The 21,983-nt window shown below is 44.3% G+C and overlaps 1 protein-coding gene and 1 long non-coding RNA gene across 4 annotated transcripts in view; one reads left to right on the plus strand and one right to left on the minus strand.

Moving 5' to 3' along the window:
- SEPTIN5 (septin 5) overlaps positions 1-19,573 on the plus strand; it is a 35,490-nt gene extending 15,917 nt beyond the window's left edge. The window contains exons 1-11 of one of the 3 annotated variants that reach the window (XM_026716164.2): positions 2,457-2,789; positions 7,379-7,475; positions 8,242-8,328; positions 9,435-9,558; positions 10,433-10,567; positions 11,845-11,962; positions 13,104-13,205; positions 14,215-14,311; positions 15,117-15,252; positions 15,973-16,075; positions 18,160-19,573. In XM_026716164.2, the coding sequence (XP_026571949.1) occupies positions 2,700-2,789; positions 7,379-7,475; positions 8,242-8,328; positions 9,435-9,558; positions 10,433-10,567; positions 11,845-11,962; positions 13,104-13,205; positions 14,215-14,311; positions 15,117-15,252; positions 15,973-16,075; positions 18,160-18,216 (1,146 nt within the window). In that variant the 5' untranslated portion in view covers positions 2,457-2,699 and the 3' untranslated portion in view covers positions 18,217-19,573. Of the gene's footprint in view, positions 1-2,456; positions 2,790-7,345; positions 7,476-8,241; positions 8,329-9,434; positions 9,559-10,432; positions 10,568-11,844; positions 11,963-13,103; positions 13,206-14,214; positions 14,312-15,116; positions 15,253-15,972; positions 16,076-18,159 lie in introns of those variants that run through there. The other 2 variants (XM_087913388.1, XM_087913389.1) reach the window with 2 other exon arrangements.
- A 647-nt stretch (positions 19,574-20,220) lies between these two features.
- LOC148124643 (uncharacterized) lies at positions 20,221-20,484 on the minus strand. The gene is made up of 2 exons (XR_015739633.1): positions 20,388-20,484; positions 20,221-20,322 (listed from the first exon to the last, which is right to left on the minus strand). It is a non-coding gene; the product is annotated as an uncharacterized LOC148124643 (long non-coding RNA).
- Between the last annotated feature and the right edge of the window lie 1,499 nt (positions 20,485-21,983).

Genomic DNA, 21,983 nt, shown 5'->3' on the forward strand with positions numbered 1-21,983 from the left:
GGTGCCGGAAGAACAGGCTCCGGTTTTCCCCTATATTATTACTTATATTTTTAATGCTTTTAAAGTAATAACAGAGAAAGAAAAACAACAGGCACAAAACACAGACATAAATTATAATGCAGAGTCATAATTTCTTTAAAAAAATTTGGTTTTTTTTGCTGAGCCACCTGGAGAGGATACGCCAAGAAGATCACAGAGTAATATTTCTCAGTCTTAATAGCTTTATGTTAGGACTTCAATTTCCAGAATTCCCCAGCCTGCGTGAGAAACACACCCTGAGACCTGATGGAATCCTCTTTTATTCCTTAAATGTTGGAAAGATAGGCAATAATTTGTAACCCAGGCTATATGATAATTGTCTGTATTTTTGTCTTTGATGTCCCTCTGGTGGTATAAACTGGATTTTGCAGCCATAATCTCAAAGCTGAGCAGCTGGTAGAAAGACAGTGAGCTGGTTCAAAGCAAAAAAGCTTTTTAAAATAAGTAAATTCAAACCTTGGAGTTTTAAATTTATTGTATGCCACCTCCAAGACACACTATTCCCCTGCTGGTTTTTCTTTTAAGCAAGTAAGTGATGTTGCAATAAAATATTCAGATGGTTGCAAACGTGGCAATAAAAAAAAAACTTGAAAAAATGTTGTGGAACATTGTTTTGGTGTATGATAGAACATTGGAGAATATGTCCACCCCATCTTCGCTGTGACATATTTAAGCAACATATTCTTCTCCTGCCACTTATGGCTATAACCACGTTGCTTGTATCTTTACAATTTATATTGTTTATTGTTTCCTAGTATGATTTGATCGCTTATTAGTATCCTATGACTATCACTAAGTGTTTTACCTTATGATTCTTGATGAATATATTTTATTTTCTTTATGTACACAGAGAGCATTTGCACCAAAGACTAATTCCTTATATGTCCAATCACACTTGGCCAATAAAGAATTCTACTCTATTCTGTCCTGTCCTGTTCTGTTCTGTTCATCTTATATATAAGTAAATTTCTATCAGGTTGTTGGGCAAAGGAGCCACTTCCTCCTAATTGCACAATAGTTGACTTGGGCAAAAAAAAAAAACCCATCAGAATTGGGAAGTGGTTGAAAGAACGGGTAATTTGTATTGCAAATCAGGTTTACTGCAACAAAATGCAAGATTCTTTAGCTGAACAGCCTGGTTGAGTTTTGTGCCCATACAGAAGGAGGACCTATGTATGTTTTCTCAAAAATAATCTTCACCGCACTAAAATCCCCATTGATGGACATTAAATGGGCATTAAAATCCCCATTTAAACATGATAATCTCTATGGGTTTGTTAGGAATTCCCAGCCAGGCAAGGAGGAGGAATCAAGTGAGGAGCTAGCCTCGAGTCATTGCACAGCAGTAAGGGACCAGCACTCGCCCACCTCTCTAGGTTTATTTTTAGTATGTTGATATTAATATGTTAAAATAGATAGGTGTTATTTGTTTAAACTTAGAAAGAGGCGGGTGTATTATATGGTTAAATTCTCTGTACTGAAAGAAAGTTGAGGTCCCCTTGGTTGTATTTGTTTGATGTATATTTTTGGGGTCATTTTTAACTTGTTTTGTCATTCCCTTTCTCCTTTATCTTAGTTTGCATTTTAATGTTTGATCTTGAAATCTAATAAAAACTCTCTCTCTCTCCCCCCTATATACCGTTTTCTATTATCTGTCTTTATACATCCATCTGTCCATTCATCCATCTACAATCTGTCTACCTATCTGTCTATCTACCATCGATCGTCTACCATTTTCTATTATCCATCATCTGCCTGCCTGCCTACCTGCCTGCCTGCCTATCTACCTATCTATCTATCTCCTTCCCTAATGTATGTACCATCTTTTTTGTTTAGCAATCTATCAGTGTCTCTCTCTATCATCTATCTATCTTCTTATCATCTATATCTACCTACCTTCCTTCCTTCCTTTCTTCCTTCCTTCCTACCTATCTACCTGCTTACCTACCTATATCTATTTATCTATCTCCCAATGTACGTACCATCTTTTTTATTTACCAATCTATCTATCAGTCTTATCTATCTGTATCTGTCTGTCTAACTATCTATCATCTATCTATCTTTTTATCTATATCTACTTTCCTTCCTACCTACCTACCTACCTACCTATCTACCTATAATTTATCTAACATTTTCTGCCTGCCTGCTCACCTGCCCCCCTCCCCCTATCGCTCTATCTATTTATCAAAAAGTATGTGAGGAATAGCGCTGGACATTTGACCCCAATTCCTGTTCCAAAGCCTTTGTTATAACTCCTAAGCTCCGTTGTTGTCACGATCTGAGCGGCACTACTCCCTCTAGGAAGCTCCTATTAGCTGCAATGGATGTTCTCCTTTGTGTTCTCTCCCTCCCTCTCCCCCCCTCCTCTTTCACACACACACACACACACACACACACACACTCACACTCCTCCCTTCCCTCTGAGTAAGCCTGTAAGAGCTGGACAGGAAATTCTAGCCCTCTGGCTGGTGCGTGTGTGTCTCTCTGTGTGTACGTGTGGGTGGGCGGAGTGGTGCCTGCCAGATACAGGGAGTCCAAGCTGGATAAGAACTCTGGCATAGGGCTGTTCTCCGTAGCAGCGGCTTAGCCATTTATAGTTTGATGCTTGGAACTCCCCCCGGGGTGGGGAGGGGCTGGGGGCTTCTGCACAGTTCCTTCTGATGGACTCCATCATCCTGCAAGAGCAGTTAGTGGAAAAGCTGCTGTTACCTCGCCCTCAAACTCACCGGAGTCCTTCTGCCAAACTGAAGGTACCAGGATGTCTGCAGAGCGAGGACCGAACTGAGAAGGAGTAGGTGGGCGGGTGGGCAGAGGAGGGGGAAGAGAGAAGGGCAGCCCAGGAGAAGCATCATCTTCCCACCTCGGACCCTTCCAAAGTGCAAGGGAAGAAAAAGGTTCGGGATAAAAACGAGGGGCTCCTTGGGGCTCTCTTAGCTTGGTGGTTTTCTTGCAGACGTTTCATGACCCAACGGAAGAACAACAAAGAGGATTAGGGGACTGGAGGCTAAAACATATAAAGAAGGGTTGCTGGAATTGGGTTATATCTAGTTTGATGAAAAGAAGGACTAGGGCAGGCATGATAGCAGTCTTCCAATATCTCAGAGATTGCCACAAAGAAGAGGGGGTCAAGCTATTCTCCAAAGCACCTGAAGGCAGGACAAGAAGCAACGGGTGGAAACTAATCAAGGAGAGAAGCAACTTAGAACTAAGGAGGAATTTCCTGACAGTTAAAACAACCAGTGAAACAACTTGTCTCCAGAAGTTGTAAATGCTCCAACTCTGGAAGTTTTTAAGAAGAGACTGGGCAGCCATTTGTCTGAAGTGGTGTAGGGTTTCCTGCCTAGGCAGGGGGTTGGACTAGAAGACCTCCAAGGTCCCTTCCAACTCTTGTTATTCTATTTCTAACTAAGTAACCTCATCAGTGCTAGCAGGGAGTGAAGTTTGCGGGGAGGAGGAAGAGGAGGCGGAAGTACTGTGGGGTCCTTGGTGTTCTCTGAACTTGGTAGTTTTCTTGCAGATGTTTCATGAGCCAAACTAGCTAATGTCATCAGTGCTAGATCATCATTTATGATGTTGTCTAGTTTCGGTCAAGAAAGGGTCTACAAGAAGGCAACCAAGCTCAGGGTGCACCAAGGACGCCTTATTTCAACTCTGAACTAAGAATATACTCCTTTATTAGGTCAAAAACTGCTGATGGTTAGAATTGGCAAGGCAAATCGTAAGAGACAGTGATGGGTCAAGGTTGTTTTGTGGTTTGCATTCATCGGTGGCCTTCTGTGGCTGTGGGAGGAACAATAATTACTCACAAGGGTTGATGGTTTGAGGGAGATCTTCCAGGCTGTCCGAACAGAAGATTGAAGTGGATGTGGGTGAGGTGAGCAGATTTGTGCAAGGTTGAAATTAATCGGATAACAGATAGAGTTGGAAGGGACCTTGCAGGTCATCTAGTCCAACACCCCCCCGCCCAAGAAGGAGACCCAACACCATTTCTGACAGATGGCAGTCCAATCTCTTCTTGAAAGCCTCCAGGGATGAAGCTCCCACAACTTCCAAAGGCAACTTCTGTGTCCATGGGTGGATTGCTCTCACGGTCAAATAATTCCTCCTTATTTCCAGGTTAAATCTCTCCTTGTTCTGCTTCCATCCATTACTCCTTGTCTGGCCTACAGGCGCTTTAGAAAATAGCTTGACCCCTTCCTCCTCTCTGGGGCAGCCCCTCGAGGTAAATTGGCATCGCATCCTACGTTGGGGTTGTCCATGAGTTGCTTATGATCTGAAAGGTGAAGTTTGGGGTTAACTGGGAGCTGAAGTCCACCACATCTTAAAGTGGCTGAGGTTAAGAAACATCGTTTTGGGGGCTTGGGACTTGAGCGCCCATAATTTTTAGCTAGGATGGCCTTTGACAATAGGAATCAGACATATCAAGGGGGCACCAGATCGGCCAATGTCCATGTTGACATAAAAAAAAATAAAAGCTGTTGATTTCTTTTGGAGGCCACTGTGTACCAGCCTTGAAGGCAAAATGTATCCGAAAAAAGCTGATTACATTGCCATGGTTTGCAAAACTCTTGCTTTTCCCTGTAGCGAGCTTTCCCGTTGATATTTTTCTGGCACTCTGCTGGAAAATAATCTTTCTGCTTTTTTTTTTCTGTTCTTCCTTTGGGAAGAAGCAATCAGGTCACGTTGTGTCTTTCTAATCGCAAAAGATTGCGTTCTGGAATGAACGGCGTGGCCTAGATTTTTCTGCATTGTCCTAAGCATGCAACGAGGCTTTTTTTTTTGTTTCCAATTTTGATTTGCATTGTTGTTGTGTAAATCTAGCTGTGGAGATTTTGGAAGCTGCGGGGGGGGGGGCGTTGTTTAAGACTGTTGTGTGTGAAACGAGGGCATCAACCCAACACTCACTTCCTTTTGAGCAAACGCACGCAAAAAAGGGAAATTGCAAGTAGAAACTCAGATCAACGTTTGCGAGAGAAAAGTAAAACTGACAAAATGAAGCCATTCTGGCGTTATTTGTTCTTGCTTCTTGTCCAGTAGGTTGCTATACCCTTAACTAGGTTTTCAAGAAATTATGAAACCTCTGTTAGAGCCAGTTGCAAAATTACGGTATAACAGAGCTAGAAGGGACCTTGGAGGTCTTCTAGTCCAACCCCTGCTCAAGCAGGAGACCCTATACCAGGGGTGGGATTCAACCGGTGTTACAACTGCTTCGGTGAGAGTGCACCGGCTGCGTGTGCATGTGGAGAATTTGCGAAAAATCATTAGCTGTGCCGCCCGGACAGCTGACAAGGGCTGCGCGCGGGTGTGCAGTGTTTGAAAATCCTCTTCTTTCCTGCTTTTTCAACCTCAACTGTGCCGTGCAAAGCAGCTGAGGTTGAAAAAGCAGGAATTAAAGGACAGCCAAGAGCCCAGACGGATGGATGGGACAAAAAGACGACCAGAAGGTCATTGCAGCAAATCATTTCCGTGTCAGCTGCTCTACGGAGCTACCAGTTCTATAGAACCAGGCCGGGAACAAGATGGAAAGAAACAGGACTTATTCAGAGATAATGGGTAAAAACATAACTGAAAAAGAGATTCTGCAAAGGTACATAAGATTGTATTGTTATACTTGTATTAGAAATAATGTTAGAAAATTGGAACAACGTATGATTATAAAATGGGATAAAATACTCAGTGTAATCCAGTCTCTTCTTGAAAACCTCCAGTGATGGGGCTCCCATAACTTCTGGAGGTGAGCTGTTCCACTGATGAGTTGTCTGGTTATCCTTGAGTTAGCGGGAACTATGAATGGTGGGTCCAGAGCTTGTTTTCCAATGAAATAGACGTTTTGTTGGAATCTTCTTTTGGTTCCTGGGTTGATGGAAAGGACTAGCATACCCAAGTTCAAATTGTGTAGTGGCTTCCAGTCTCATTTTTTAAGGTTCATCTTCTTCAACCTGGTGGCTTTGAAGCTTGGTGAGCTTTAGCTGTCCTCATCCCAGCCAATACGCGAATTGGAAACATGGAGGAGGTTACCTAACATAGTTGGGGAAGGAAAGGAGCTGTCTCCTTAACTCTCTTTGGCTTCCAACTAACATCTGATCGGCATCCAGTAGTGAGTTTCCCAATTTGGACAGTTTCCAGATGTGAGGACTTCAACTCCCAGAATTCTCCAGCCACCATGGCCGTTACTGGGAGTTGAAGATACCTAGGATGGAAAATAGAAACCTAGTTTGGTCTAGTGGTTAAGGCACCAGGCTAGAAAGCAGGAGACTCTTTGAGTTCTAGTTTCTCTTTAGCCATGAAAGCTGGCTGGGTGACTTTGGGCCAATCACCAGGAGATGGTGAGTTCTAGTCCTGCCTTAACCATGAAATCCAGATGGGTGATTTTGGGCCAATCATCGGGAGATTGAGAGTTCTAGTCCTGCCTTAGACATGAAAGCTGACAGGGTGATTTTGGGCCAATCATCAGGAGACAGTGAGTTCTAGTCCTGCCTTAAGCCTGAAACCCATCTGGGTGACTTTGGGACCAGTCCTTCTTGTTCAGCCCAAATCACCTCACAGGATTGGGATTGTGAGAAAAAATAGCAGGAGGAAAGCATATTAGGTATGTTCGCTGCCTGGAGTGAATGATAAAGGCGGGGTACGAATTAATAAATAAATACTATTCTGGTGCCACTGACCAGCAATGTATCTCCAACTTTAGTTGTCCTCTCCTTTCGACATTTGATCTGAAGGCCCTGCCTTTGTCTCTTGAGGGGGCTGTTATTCAATGGAGAGGCAAAACTAGGAGTACGCACTCTGCTCCAGCCTCCATTCTCTGTCCATGAATGGAGATCTTCTTGGCCAATGGGTCCAGAGGTGGTATTCAACCAGTTCTGACCAGTTCTGGAGAACCGATAGTGGAAATTTTGAGTAGTTTTGGAGAGCAGGTAAATACCCCCTCTGACTGGCCCCGCCAACCCCATCTCTTCTCTGCGTCCCATTGAGTCCCAGTTGATTGGTTGGGTCTTCTTTGGTTGCCCTGCACAGGAGAATGGAGCTGGAAAGCAGGTTAGTGGGGTAGGGAGGGAAGGGGGATTTTGCAGTATATCCTTCCCCTGCCATGCCCACCAAGCCACGCCCACCAAACCACGCCCACAGAACCGGTAGTTAAAAAAAAAAAGAATCTCACCACTGAATGGGTTGTATCTCCTATAAGAACCAATCTAAGCTCCCAACTCAACTTGGGAGTAGCCAGCCTCAAGAGTTGACGTGATTGTTGTGCAAACTAGAAGGTCTTTTTTTCCCCTTTCTCGTTCTCTCCTTTTTTCTCTCTCTCCAGTCTGACCCATGGCTGCTTATCTCCCCTTCTCAGGACCACGAGAAGCAGTATGTGGGCTTTGCCACTCTGCCCAACCAGGTCCATCGGAAATCGGTGAAGAAGGGCTTCGATTTCACCCTCATGGTGGCAGGTGAATGAACCTCCCATTTAGGACCTTTTCTTAAAAGTATGGGTGTGGCTCTACCGAGATGTTTTTTGCAGCTTCCTGGCATAACAGTTCTGGGATGGACAAAGCATTCCGGCTTGGTAGATCTTCCAAGGTCATCCAACATCAATTAGGAATGGTCAGCCAAGGTTCTTATTTGTGAATAGCTTGCATGTTAAATCTCATCCTGGCTAGAGGTGGACCAACTGTGGTTATCCAGGGGTAGATGCTGTTTAATCTCCTTCCTTCCTTCCTTCCTTCCTTCCTTCCTTCCTTCCTTCCTTCCTTCCTTCATCCCTCCCTCCCTCCCTTTCTCTTCCCTCCCTCCCACCATTCTCTCTTCTGTTCCCTCCCTCTCCTTCCCACCATTCTCTCTTCTCTTCTCTTCTCTTCTCTTCTCTTCTCTTCTCTTCTCTTCTCTTCTCTTCTCTTCTCTTCTCTTCTCTTCTCTTCTCTTCCCTTCCCTTCCCTTCCCTTCCCTTCCCTTCCCTTCCCTTCCCTCTCTCCCACCATTCCCTCGTCCCTTCCTTTCCCTTCTCTCCTCTCCTCTTCCCCTCCCTGAGAATGGAGATTAAAAACTAGACTGGAATATTGTCTCTCTCCAAGGACAGATTGTTCTAAATAAGAATATCAGGTACAGAGAGAAAGTGTCAGTTCTGCTATGGCATTTCTGAAGATTCAAGACTCGTTCCAATTTTTTTTTGTTTTTGTTTAAAAGAATTGTTTGATTTTGTTGTTGTTGTTCTTTTAGGGGAATCTGGTCTGGGCAAATCAACCTTGGTGAACAGCCTCTTTCTGACGGATCTCTACAAAGACCGAAAACTTCTCAACGCTGAGGGTACCACTCTTCCTTAGTCCTTGCAATCAGCACAATTCCCGACCATGTAAATTGAAACTGAAACCTATGTTGTCCTTGATTTTGATTGATTGATTGACCTGTGCCATCAAGTCCTTGTTGACTGTTGTCAATCACACAGATTTTTCTCCATGAATATCCTGTCCGTTCTTGGTAAAAGTACAGTAGTAACCCTAACCCTCGCCCACAGAGGAAAGGGCAATAAAGAAAATATTAGAATGCGCCAAAATGGGCAGGTTTAATGATGGAAATTAAAGACAAAGGCGAAACAGGGTATTACCTAATATGGGACCCAGGGTACAATTGGCTAGACAAGAGATGCAAAGGTTAGAAAATGGATGACGGAAGAGAATCAACAAATTAGGAACAAGTACAGATATTACAGCTATATAAAAGGATACGTATTGTAAGCAATATTGGTACTAGATTGTACATAATTGCAAATCAAAATATATAGAGTGATAAATCTATAGAGAAGTATGTTATAACTATGGGTACAATAGACATAAGTAGGTTGTATAATAGCAAGCTTTTATTCTTTTTTCTATGTATGAAAAGAGAAAAACAGTCATAACTAGGATGTATCACAACATGTATATTTTTAAAAGGTGCTGATACAACCAGCATATCAATTGTTGCAAAATTAAAATTGCAATGTAAAATTTAGGAAGATGCTCAATAAAAATATTTTTTTAAAAGTACAGAAGATGGTTTACCATTGTCTTGGCACTCACTTAGCCAACACCCAGACTGGGGCAAATGGTTGGGCCCACAGGGCCATGCTAACTTCACCCCTGGGGGCAATGGGTCACTTGGGGCAGGTGAGCCACAGTTAAGTGTCCCTGGAGGGCCAGCCAGGTTGAACACCCGCGATGGGTTGGGCAGAATGGGGTGTAGTGGACACGGTTATGTGGCCTTCGCCAACTGTTGTTAGACCTGCCAAGGCTACCCAACACATTGGCTAATTCGGAGGAAAGGGAGAGTAGATGCAACCTGGGGTTGACTTGACCCCTGAGCTGGGACTTGGAGAAGATCACGGCGCTTAACCTACCTCCATGGTTGTTTTTCCTTGGTCTTTGTCTCTTAAGAAAGAATAAATCAGACAGTAGAGATCGTGAAGCATACGGTGGACATCGAAGAGAAAGGGGTCAAGCTGAAGCTGACGATAGTGGACACGCCAGGCTTCGGAGATGCTGTCAACAACTCAGATTGGTGAGTCCTACCTTCTCTTTGTTCGAATTTGTACAAAACTTGATTAGCGGGGCTGGATTAGAAAACCTCCAAGTTCCCTTCCAGCTCATTTTATTTTGTTCTGTTCTGTTCTCTGCTATTATATTCTATTCATTTTCTCCTATTCTATTTTATTCTACTCTACTCTATTCTTTATTGTATTCTATTCTATTCGTTTTCTCCTATTCTATTCTACTCTACTCTATTCTTTATTCTATTCTATTCATTTTCTCCTATTCTATTCTACTCTATTCCTTATTGTATTCTATTCTATTCATTTTCTTCTATTCTACTCTATTCTTTATTCTATTCTATTCATTTTCTCCTATTCTATTCTACTCTATTCTTTATTCTATTCATTTTCTCCTATTCTATTCTACTCTATTCTTAATTGTATTCTATTCTATTCATTTTCTCCTATTCTATTCTATTCTATTCTATTCTATTCTATTCTATTCTATTCTACTCTACTTATTCTACTCTACTCTATTCTACTCTATTCTTTATTGTATTCTTTATTGTATTGTATTGTATTCTATTCTGTATTGTATTGTATTGTAATGTATTCTATTCTATTCTATTCTATTCTATTCTATTCTATTCTATTCTATTCTATTCTATTCTATTCTATTCTACTCTACTCTACTCTACTCTACTCTACTCTACTCTATTCTTTATTGAATTCTCTATTCTATTCTATTCTGTATTGTATTGTATTCTATTGTATTCTATTCTATTGTATTCTATTCTATTCTATTCTGGCTCAGTTGTGGTCATAAGTCAAGGACTACCTGTATTTATTTTATGCTGGGAACTATAATTGCTTTCATTTTCCTTGTTTGTTACTATTGTCCAGTTGGAAGCCGATCACCGACTACATCGATCAGCAGTTTGAACAGTACTTCCGGGATGAGAGTGGCCTCAACCGGAAGAATATCCAAGACAATCGAGTTCACTGTTGCCTCTATTTCATCTCGCCGTTTGGACACGGGTAAGGCCGAGATCCAACAGTTACAGCCATTTTATTTGGAAGTGAGTGTTGATGCCACCTCTACATCTGTTATGCTGTAGGACTTGGTAACTTCAATACTTGTGGACTTCAGCTCCCAGAATTCCTCAGTCAGCCACGCTGCCTGAACTTAGGAATTCTGGGAGTTGAAGTCTACAAGTTTCAAAAGTTGCCAAGGTTGGAGACCTCTGCTGTAGGAGAAAACCAGGCTGAGTCTGAGGGCGGGGTCAAATGCACCATCAGCTTGGAGTCTCTACGCCTCCATAAAAGACCTAGGTCCCATCTCCCTTGAAATCCTTTGACTCTTATCTGGCGCCAATTTGCCTTTAGTGCTTTAGATTGATGTGTATAGGTAGCATGGCAATCAAGAAGAATATTAGTAGCCCAGGGTTGAAATGAGGAGCCCTTGGTGCTCTCTGAGCTGGGTTGTTTTCTTGCAGACATTTCATGACCCAAACTAGGTAACGTCATCAGTGCTAGTCATTGTTTGGGTAATTAATTGACCCAAAGAAAGAAAGAAAATAACCAAGCTCAGAGAGCACCAAGGACCCCGCAATCGTAGTCCTTTTCCTTTTCTCTTCCTTCTCCTCCTCTCCTTTTCTCCTCCTTCTCCTTCTCTCCTCTTCTCCTCCTCCTTCTCTTCCTTATCCTCCTCTCCTTCTCTCCTCCTCCTCCTTCTCTCCTCTCCTTTTCTCCTTCTCCTTATCTTCTCCTCCTTCTCCTCTTCCTCCTCTCCTTTTCTGCTCCTCCTTCTCTCCTCTTGTCTATTTTTTCCTTCTCCTTTTCTCCTCCTCCTCCTCTTCCTCCTCCTCCTCCTCCTCCTCCTCCTCTTCTCCTTCTTTTCTCCTCCTCCTCTCCTTTCCTCCTTTTCTCCTTCTCCTTTTCTCTTCCTCCTCCTCCCCTCTCCTCTCCTTTTCTCCTCCTCCTTCTCCTCCTCCAAATCCCATTCCTTTCTGGTGAAGAGACTAGCACTGTGGATGTTATCTACTTTGGGTAATGAAACATCTGTAAAAAAACCCCAACCAAGCTAACAGAACTTCAAGGACCCCTCCTAGGTAGCATGAAAGAAACTATTCATATTTTTTAAACTCTGTCCTTGTTCTTGAACCTGACATTAGCTTTCGCCTTGTTGCTTCCCCGTCTGGTTTTGGAATTCGACTGGGAGGGAATTTATCTAGTACCCCATCTAGCTTCGTTTCTGAGAAGCCAACCATGTTGGATTGAGATGTTGCCTTTTTTTGCCCCCTTTTGCGTTGCAGATTAAGGCCGGTTGATGTGGAATTCATGAAGGCGCTCCATGAAAAAGTGAATATTGTTCCCCTCATTGCGAAAGCCGACTGCCTTGTTCCCTCTGAGATCAAGAAGCTAAAAGAACGGGTGAGCAGAAAAATTGCTTATTTCCAAGGGTTTTTAAAAATTTATTTATTTTATTTATTTATGTCCCGCTTTTATGATTTGTATAAAGAACTCAAGGTGGCAAACTTACTAATATTCCTTCCTCCTCTTATTTTCCCCACAACAACAGCCCTGTGAGGTGGGCTGGGCTGAAAAAGAGGAATTGGCTGAAAGTCACCCAGTTGGCTTTCATGTCCAAGGTGGGATTAGAACTCAGCATCTCCTGGTGATTGGCGCAAACTCACCCAGTTAGCTTTCATGCCTAAGGCAGGACTAGAACTCTCAGTCTCCTGGTGATTGGCCCAAAGTCACTCAGCTGGTTTTTATGGCTAAGGTGGGACTAGAACTCACCATCTCCTAGTGATTGTACCCAGCTGGCTTTCATGCCTTAGTCAGGACTACAACTCCCAATCTCCTAGTGATTGGCCAAAGTTGCTCAGCTGGTTTTTATGTCCAAGACTGGACTGGAACATACCATCTCATGGTTTCTAGTCTGGTACCTTAACCAATAGACCAAATTGGCTAGTAGATTATCAGGTAGGGTTATCTTGTGGGTCACTCCAAAATCATTAGGTGTAGTAATAAAAGTAGAGGTTTAATTTAGGCATTCACCCCTTGTGATTTCTCAAGAGAAATCCACGTAGGAAATTGTTTTCGGACTGGGTAGCTGTATTTCCGCCTCTCCCTATGGACAGTGATGTAGTTCATCCTGCCAAAAAGTAAATAAAACAACTATCTAAGACGTCAGGCAACCTTAAAAATGTCTCTTTGCCAAACCAAACCGCGTTTTCATGTCATTGTGCCTGGAAGGACAACAATAGCAATAGCACTTAGACTTATATACAGCTCCACGGTGCTTTATAGCATTCTCTGAGCAGTTTACAAATGTCAGCCTCTTGCCCCCAACAATCTGGGTCCTCATGTTACCCACCTCGGAAGGATGGAAGGCTGAATCAACCTCGAGCTGGTCAGGATCGAACTGCTGGTTGTCGGCAGAATTAGCCTGCAATACTGCATTCCAGCCACTGCGCCACCACGTCTCTTTTGCCTGCACAACAGGCAAAGAATACACTGCAATACAGGACGGTATAATATTGATTTGAACGGTTGCATTTTTTGTCAGATCCGGGAAGAGATTGATAAGTTCGGAATTAAAGTTTACCAGTTTCCCGAATGTGACTCTGATGAAGATGAAGATTTCAAGCAACAAGACAGAGAACTGAAGGTGAGCAAAACAACATAATTCTTAGACTCAAGTCTGAAACAGTTTATGTCCGGGATGTGAGGAGTCTGTAAATATTTTCACAGCCCTCTTTTTGACTTGTGCAGTATACAGGTCCTCGATTGAGGTTGGTAGTAATTATTTTTTCTGCAGTCCTAATCACCCTCTGACGTCTGTGCCTGTCCTATCGGGTTGCAGAGCCAAACCAGACAGTTATAGAGGTGCATTGATTTGAATTTCCCAATTTGCTTGGGGGAAATGTAAATACTTCTCAATTCTCACTTCTCAAGAGGGAGTCAAGCTATTCTCCAAAGCCCCTGAGGGCAGGACAAGAAGTAACGGATGGAAACTAATCAAGGAGAGAAGCAACCTAGAACTCAGGAGGGATTTCCTGACAGTCAGAACAATTAATCAATGGAATGGCTTGCCTTCAGAAGTTGTGGGATCTCCAACGCTGGAGGTTTTTAAGAAGAGATTGATAGTCATTGTCTGAAATGGTATAGCTCAAGCAGGGAGTTGGACTAGAAGGCCTCTAAGGTCCCTCCAACTCTGTTATACTTTTAATACTTCTTTTGGAAAACAATGACCCGAATAGATGCAGAAGTATCCAGTCTGGGACTTATTCAATTTGGAAATCAATCCAGATTTGGGATTCCATGGGATTGGAAATAACAGATTAACAGAGTTGCGGGCGGACCTTGTAGGTCATCTAGTCTAAGACCAAGCACCATTTCTGACAGATGGCAATCCAGTTTCTTGAAAGCCTCCAGCGATGAAGCTCCCTTTTGCTTCCCTTTTGATCAACGTGAGTTTTTAACCTACCTCAATAAACACGTGATGTTTGTTGCCCCAAATGTGCCCAATGTTTGCTGCCTCTTCAGAAGCGAGATCAACCTGGTTAAACTTTCAACCAGGTCCACCTTGTAACCTTGTCTGATTGGGCATCCAGGGAAGGCAACCTCTCTCGGTTGTGGTCCTCCTGACTTCTCATAACGTTTTGTGTTTGCACCAGGAGAGTGCGCCCTTTGCGGTCATTGGTAGCAACACGGTGGTGGAAGCCAAGGGGCAGAGGGTCCGAGGAAGACTCTACCCTTGGGGCATTGTGGAAGGTAAGCTGTCTTGTTGACTTCAACACCAACTCTAGAAGCTCACAAGCTCTACTGAACTATTTTCTTTGAAATCTAAGTGAAACTTTCAGGTTTGGAAGCAGTGAAGCTCTGAAGGCCAAAACAGTGTGAAAGTTTTAGGAGTTACGAGTTTCTGAAGTGGTCAGTTTAGGGTTAGATCCAATGCTGGTTGATCTCGGCATATTCCAGTCAGACTGGTAGATGTTCCCAGTTGTCCTTTCAGAGATATGGTGTCAACTCATAAAATATTTCTATGGTCTTTTTAGAGTTGCCAACAGAAAGGGAAGGGGAAGCAGTGCAGCAGCTTTCAAAACTGAAAGTGCATTCCATAAATGTTTTCAAAGATAGTAACTAGGCAACTGAAGTTTCTGCCGCCGCAAAATTCTAACTGGAGAGCCTGATTGATGACTCTGGGCTATGGATGTGTCCCATTGGAGAATATGAATTATGATATACCCAGGAAGTGGGGGGAAAACCAGGGTCAAGGGTGGCAATGAACAATGTGTCTCAGAGTCAGCTACACCCAGGCAGTGCCAGCCTGTTAACTCCCAATAAATTCTTTTTGGGAAGTTTGGCTCGAGACTCATGATTTAAATGCCGGAATCCTGACATATGGACTGTTGATGGATGGAGGTCTATCATAGAGATAACATTGAGCGCTAAATGAGATCTCTTTCTTCATTGACTCGGTGTCTTTCCGAATGATTAGTGGACTCTCTTTCATTTATTGATGGGTTGAGTTGTTCATACCACCCAATTCCAAAAGGATATCTTTCTCCTTCCCTAGTGGAGAACCAAGCACACTGTGACTTTGTGAAGCTACGAAACATGCTGATCCGAACCCACATGCACGACCTGAAAGACGTGACGTGCGACGTCCATTATGAGAACTATCGAGCACAGTGCATCCAACAGATGACCAGGTAAGTTTCCTGACTCATCAGATCAGGAAGAAAGGAGAAGGAGGAGAAGGAAAAGGAGTGCGCTCCTTGGTGCTCTCTGAGCTTGGCTCTTTTCTTGCAGATGTTTCATGACACAATTAGGTAACGTCATCAGTGTTAGTCATTGTTTGGGTCATGAAATATCTGCAAGAAAACAACTAAGCTCATAGAGCACCAAGGACCCCACAGTCCTCCTCATTCTCCTCTTCCTTCTTCTCCCTCTCCTTCTCCTTTCCTCCTCCTCCACCTCTTCCTCCTCCTCCCTTTCGCACTCCTCCTCCTTCTCCTCCTTCCCCCTCTACCTCTCCTCCTTTCCTTCTCCTCCACCTCTTCCTCCTCCTCCCTTTCCTCCTCCTCCTCCATTTCTTTCTCCTTCTTCTCCTTCTTCTCCCTCTCCCTCTCCTCCTTTCCTCCTCCTCCAACTCTTCCTCCTCCTCCCTTTCCTCCTCCTCCTCCATTCCTTTCTCCTTCTTCTCCTTCTCCTTCTTCTCCTTCTCCTTCTTCTCCCTCTCCCTCTCCTCCTTTCCTCCTCCTCCAACTCTTCCTCCTTCTCCTCTTCCCACTCCTCTTCCTCCTCCGTTCCTTTTTCCTCCTCCTCCTCCACCACCACCACCACCCACCATCACCAAATCCCATTCCTTCCTAGAGAAGAGAAGAACTGAGGCCCATTTACAGAAGTTAAGTGTTATTCCTCCTTTTCAGCAAACTGACTCAGGACAACCGAATCGAAAGTCCCATTCCCATCTTGCCGCTTCCAACCCCGGATGCCGAAACAGAGAAGCTGATCAAGATGAAGGACGAAGAGGTAAGCTGCTGAAGGCACTGTTAAAGTTTTAAACATGGCTAGTCCTTGAGAGTTGCGACCGTCATGGAGCCTGCCCGTGATGATCGTAAGCCATGACTCTTTGCCTCAATAAAAGGGAAGATCTACAGCTCAGGACTGAACTGTAGAGTCCTTGGCGCTCTCTGAGCTGACTGGTTTGCTTGCAGGTGTTTTCCCAACTAGCTGTTAGCCATCCGCAATGGTGATTAGCATAACACATACAAATTAACCACAGGTAAACACTATTCAAAAGAGATATTAGAAAAGCTAAGAAGGAAAACTAGAGACCAGAACACGTCTTCTCCAGCAACCAGATAAAGCAAGGATTAACCCCAGACAAACCATCCAGCAGAAAACAATGCCTTCATCAAGCCATGAATAAGGAGAACGCAACATCCCAATCCACAACAGTGGAGCAATGAACTTTATGTAAATGTATTTAAACAGGGAGCAAACCCCACACTCCCTAGCGCTGATGATGTTACCTAGTCAGGTGATGAAACATGTCCAAGCAAACCACCATGCTCAGAGGTGGACACCCATAACCGATTTGCCCTCATTTGATTTGGATTCTCAGTTGATTCTGCTACGGCCGTTTCTCCATCGGGACGGAATCGACCCAGTGGCTCTTAAACGGATCTGATTGGAGGACGCGGTTCAATTTTGCGATGCGGTTCTGCCAACCAAGCATCGGTCCTACTGCCTGTGAACCCAAAGGTGCTTTGATTTTTTTTAATCCCAAGAGGCAACTGGACTTTCTGGTTTCCCTTGGAAGACGTTTCGCTTCTCATCCAAGAAAAGCTACTTCAGCTCCAATCTGAAGCTTCTTGGATGAGAAGCGAAACATCTTCCAAGGGAAACCAGAAAGTCCAGTTGCCTCTTGGGATTAAAAAAGTCAAAGCACCTTTGGGTTCACAGGCAGTAGGATCTGACAATCTCCATAGATACTGTCTGTGAATCAAATTCCCCAAATGTATTTTTCCTTTTTTTGCACTTCCTTAAGGAGAGCAACAGACAAGGATAGTGTGATGACCCAAAGGGGCGTGGCACAAAGACAACACAGCAGGGGTGGGATTCTACAGGTTTGCACCTATTTGCTAGAACCGACTGTTGACATACTAAGCAGTTCGGAGAACCGGTTGCTAGAAGAAATGACTGGGCTAATCCTGTCAGGAAGGCAGGAAGGAAACATTCTGGTGTTGCTTACAGAAACTGCCTCTCCGTTAACCCTTATTACATTCCTGGCAGGACTAGACTTCCTGTCTCAGGAACCTCTCTGGAGTTTTTTCCCCCTCCTTTGCTGGTACTTTGCTTGTGTGGAGTGACCATTCAAAGTTACAATGGCACTGAAAAAAGTGACTTATGACCATTTTTCACACTTACGACTGTTGCAGCATCCCCACAGTCACGAGAGGCCAGGCGGGGAGATGCGTGCCTCGATGTGAGTGATATTGAGTTGGCCACACCCAACCAATAACATGACCACCAAGCCATGCCCACCACCTAAGCCACACCCACAGAACCAGTTGTTAAAAATTTTGAATCCCACCCTCACAACACAGTCAAACAAGCAAGAAGAGTCCCTTTCATTATCTCCAACTTTTCCCCCAATGTCGGCCTCTCCCTCTGAATCAGATTCTGACGGGGGCACGACAGATCGTGTTGGCGAAACTTTTTGGCACCGAGTGCCGAAATGGAAGCGCCGGAAAGTGGAAGAGCAGCTCCACGGTGCGCATGCTCGTGCCAGGAAGCTGAGCTTCCGGTTTCTGGCGCTCCCACGCGCATGAAGAGCTGCCGGCCGGTGTGCATGCATGCACTGCAACCCAGAAGAGCAACGGGCAACGGCTGGCGTGCCCATCGAAATGGCTCGGCGTGCCACTTCCGGCATGCACGCCATAGGTCCACCATCACCGGACTAGGAGATGATTGGGAGGGCTTGTCCTCCAGCCGAAACCCTCAAAGTTTGGTCTTTCTTTCTTTCTTTATTTTTAAACCAAAAAAAAAAAACGGTGACACCCCCCTCCTCCCTTCTTCCCCTCCTCTCCCTTTCCTTTATCTCGCCGCAGCTGCGAAGAATGCAGGAGATGCTACAGAAAATGCAACAGCAAATTCAAGAGCAGTGAGAAGGAGCCAGGACGAAGAGAGCGACGGTGTGCGTGCGCGTGCGTGTATGTGTGTGTGTGTGTGTGTGTCTGTGCACACCATGGGGTCCATCCCGCCTTGGAAAAAAATCGGCTTCAGGAAACTTTTTCTTACGATCCAAACGAGGAGCCCCAACCCGCCTTCTCCCTCCAAGGCCGACGGTCTTGCAAGAGGCCTCAAGATGGGAAGAAGCCCCCCCCGCTCCCCCCCCACGTGCCCCTCGGTTCATCTGACAGCATCCTAGTATTTAAACGAAAATTTCTGCCGGAGGGGGGGGCGGGCGGGCGGGGGGCAGCGGCATATGAAGTGTGAGGACTCTATGAACGTGCGCGTCAATGTTTACGACTAACTACGGTGCTGTGATTTTCTTCCTCCTCCTCCTCCTCCTCTTCCTCCTCTTCCTCACCTTCTTTTCCATTCGTCCCCTTCCCCTTTCTTAATACCTGCCCTTTTTGTTGGGGTCGGGTGGGGGTGCGAATGATGACCTTCTTTCGCATATCTGAATGAAACGTTGGTGGGACTTCCTGGGGCAGATTTGATTTTGCTTGGAGAACTTTTGGTTCTTTCCTCCCGCCTAATTTGAGATAAGGAGCAGCAAGTTGACTGTGTTGAGGTCAAGGTGTTTGTTGGAGGGTTCCCGGTTGATTCTCCGTCCTGCTCTAATTCTCTCGAGAAATACTTTCTGGGCAGGGTGGAGGAAGCGGCGGACTAAATTTTGTGGGTCAGAATGCAAAGTTTTGTGCGTCAAGACTCAGAATGCAACATTTGGGGAGTCTTTAGGTAGCCTTTCTCTCCCTAGTTGGCTGAATTTTCCAAGCTTTGCACCTGGACTTTTGAGATTTTGCCTTGTCTTCGCATGCAAATCTATATTTCCCTTCTGGCTGAACACAGATAAAAACGGGATCCACCGTTAAAGATCTACGTCGATTCCTAAGCTGCTTGGTGGATTCTTTGCAGGGTGTCCCAATTTCCACTGAGCAGGAACAAAACCTGAACCCAAAGTTTCTTTTGGGGGCTCCCTTGGAGTTCAGTCATTTTTTCTTTCTTTCAATGCAAAAATACTCCCCTGTATGAGAAGCTTGGTTTGTTGGTGCATTGTGGGTTTTGTAGTCTTGCCCCTCCAAATAATTTTATGAAGAAGCTTAAATTAAATAAAGCAAGCACCAAGGGTAAGGAATACAAAGGGCAAAACATGAAAAGGAACCAAGTGAGCCAAAGAAAGGGGAAAAAAAGATTGGACCCAGCAAGTAAAAAGTTTAAATTAATTCATAGTTTATCAGCCTCTCAAATACAACCTCACCTCTCTCCTCCTTCCCCTTAATTCATTAAGAAAGAAACTCAGTGCAGAAAAGAAAGGAAAAACAGAAAAAGAATAACGGCCCCACCCTCCTAGCAAATTAAAAATAAAATTAACAGCTTGCCAGCATCTCTAAATATAACCTAATCTCCTCCTCTCCATAGCTCAACTCTTAAGGGCGGAAAAGTAAAACCAGAACAAAATTATTAAGCTTCATCTGATGTTCCTTGTCAGCAAAAAAATAAAAATAAAAAAAAAATCCAACAAGGGAATTCAATTTGAATTCTTTTTCTTCCATGGCTGTGCAATCCAGAAAGGGAAGCAGCTGCTTTGAAAGGTTGCAAAGAGGCCCTGTTAATCGCCCTACATCCCGGAATGTCCCATTTTGCTTTAAATTTGAACTACTAGGAACTTTCTCTCCTTCCTCCTATTCTCCCCCCCCCCTTTTCTTTTCCTTGCCAACCTGGTGCTGCAAAGCCTTTTCTTGGCTTTCTGTTTTTGGTGTGTGTGTGTGTGTGTATGTGTGTTGTTTTTAAAGCAAGAGGAAATGATAACACTTCAGCCTGTTGAATTGAGATAAAGATCCCCCCTCTCTATACGCAGCAATGCACATACCCAGCTGGGTACTTTTTTTAAAAAAAAAAACGTAGTTTTGTGCCCTCTTGACAAAAGATACACTTATTTTCCCCCACACCAACTAACTACTCTAAAATAAGAAAGTAAGGCACTCATACTCCCACACCTTCACCCAAACTCTGTTACACTCCGCATTTCACAATGTTCCACCCTCCTTCCCCATTCCAAGTGGAGGATGTTATTTGGAGACTGAACGGCCAGAAAATCTGGGGAAAGGACCCAAAATCCAAATATAATTTGATTCCCGTGTCGGTCCACCCAAAATGCCATCAATAACAAGACTTCCCGTCTCTTTAGAAGTTAAAATTCGTCTTTTGGCAGGGGGGAAGGTTTCTGAGCTGCTCTAAAATTCACATTTTTCTTCTTTGGTGTGAAAGAAAGCGAAGTGGTTTCTCAGCCCAGTCCCCCAAGTTGGCAGCTGTAATCATGGTTTAAAACTGGCTTGGTTGCCAATTCAACCCAAGATCTTTGGTTAGAAGAAGGCTAAGCTGGAGACTTCAGGGAATTGAGGTCCACACTTCTTCTCCAAGCTGCCAAGGTTAAAGGAACCCTGGTTGAAACCCAAATCGTACAAAAACTGCATTAGTGTGTGTGTATCTTTCTCTGTGTGTGTGTGTGAGTCCCTAGGTACGTTGCGCTTTCAAGGGGAGTGTGTATGAAGCCTAACTCTGTGCTTATGTGCTGATGTGCACCCATGATCTCCTGGCCCCACTTCGCATGCCTTTATTTATTGGTTTTCCTAGAAAGAAAGTGTCGTGGTGGGGGCTATTCTTCGTGGCATGGATGGTTTATTGGGGGGGGAGGCTGCTCCTTCCCCACCCCCCACCCCATGGGGCCCCTCCCTCCCTCCCTTCCATTCCAAATTCTGACTCTGCCTTCTGTCGCGTCGCCTTCTGGCTTTCCTTCGTGCATCGTTCCGATTTTTGTAAATATTCGGTGGGATATTTCGTCGTGGTGATGCGAGACCTTTTAAAGATATCTGTTTTATTAAAAATGAGGATGGCGATTGGAATATATTAATATAATGTTTGCTACGACCTTGAACGGATCGAAAGAAGTAAAGGAGAAAAAGCGGAAACGAGTCGCATCTGGAGGACTGATTTTTTTGTTGTTGTTTAATGTTGCCTTTGAAATGCAATTGGGAGAAAAACTCACAACGCCTTCGGCAAAGCAGAAGGAGAAAAGAATGGGTGGGGATCCTGGTCTATTCCTGTTGGTGCCCCATCCTTTTAGGGATAGAATGGTCATTCGTTTGAAAAGTTTCACGATGAAGAACTTGGGGTTTACAGGTAGACTTGTATACCGCTTCTCAGAACTTTACAGCCCTCTCTAAGCGGTTTTACAGAGTCAGCCTCTTGCCCCACAACCATCTGGGTCCTCGTTTTACCAACTTCGGAAGGATGGAAGGCTGAGTCGACCTTGAGCTAGTCAGGATTGAACTCCTGGCTGTGGGCAGAGTCAGCATGCAGTGCTGCATTCTAATCATTGTGCACCATGGATGGATGGATGGACGGGAAGGGAAGGGAAGGGAGGGAGGGATGATGGATGGAAGGAAGGAAGGAAGGAAGGAAGGAAGGAAGGAAGGAAGGAAGGAAGATAGCAATAGCAATATCTCTTAGACTTGTATACCGCTTCTCAGAACTTTACAGCCCTCTCTAAGCGGTTTTACAGAGTCAGCCTCTTGCCCCACAACCATCTGGGTCCTCGTTTTACCAACTTCGGAAGGATGGAAGGCTGAGTCGACCTTGAGATGGTCAGGATCGAACTGCTGACAGTGAACAGTGAGTTAGCCTGCAATGCTGCATTCTAATCACT

This window comes from Pseudonaja textilis, chromosome 15 (genome assembly GCF_049901715.1).
Source record: "Pseudonaja textilis isolate UNSWEBS1 chromosome 15, rPseTex1.2, whole genome shotgun sequence".
NCBI lineage: Eukaryota > Metazoa > Chordata > Lepidosauria > Squamata > Elapidae > Pseudonaja > Pseudonaja textilis.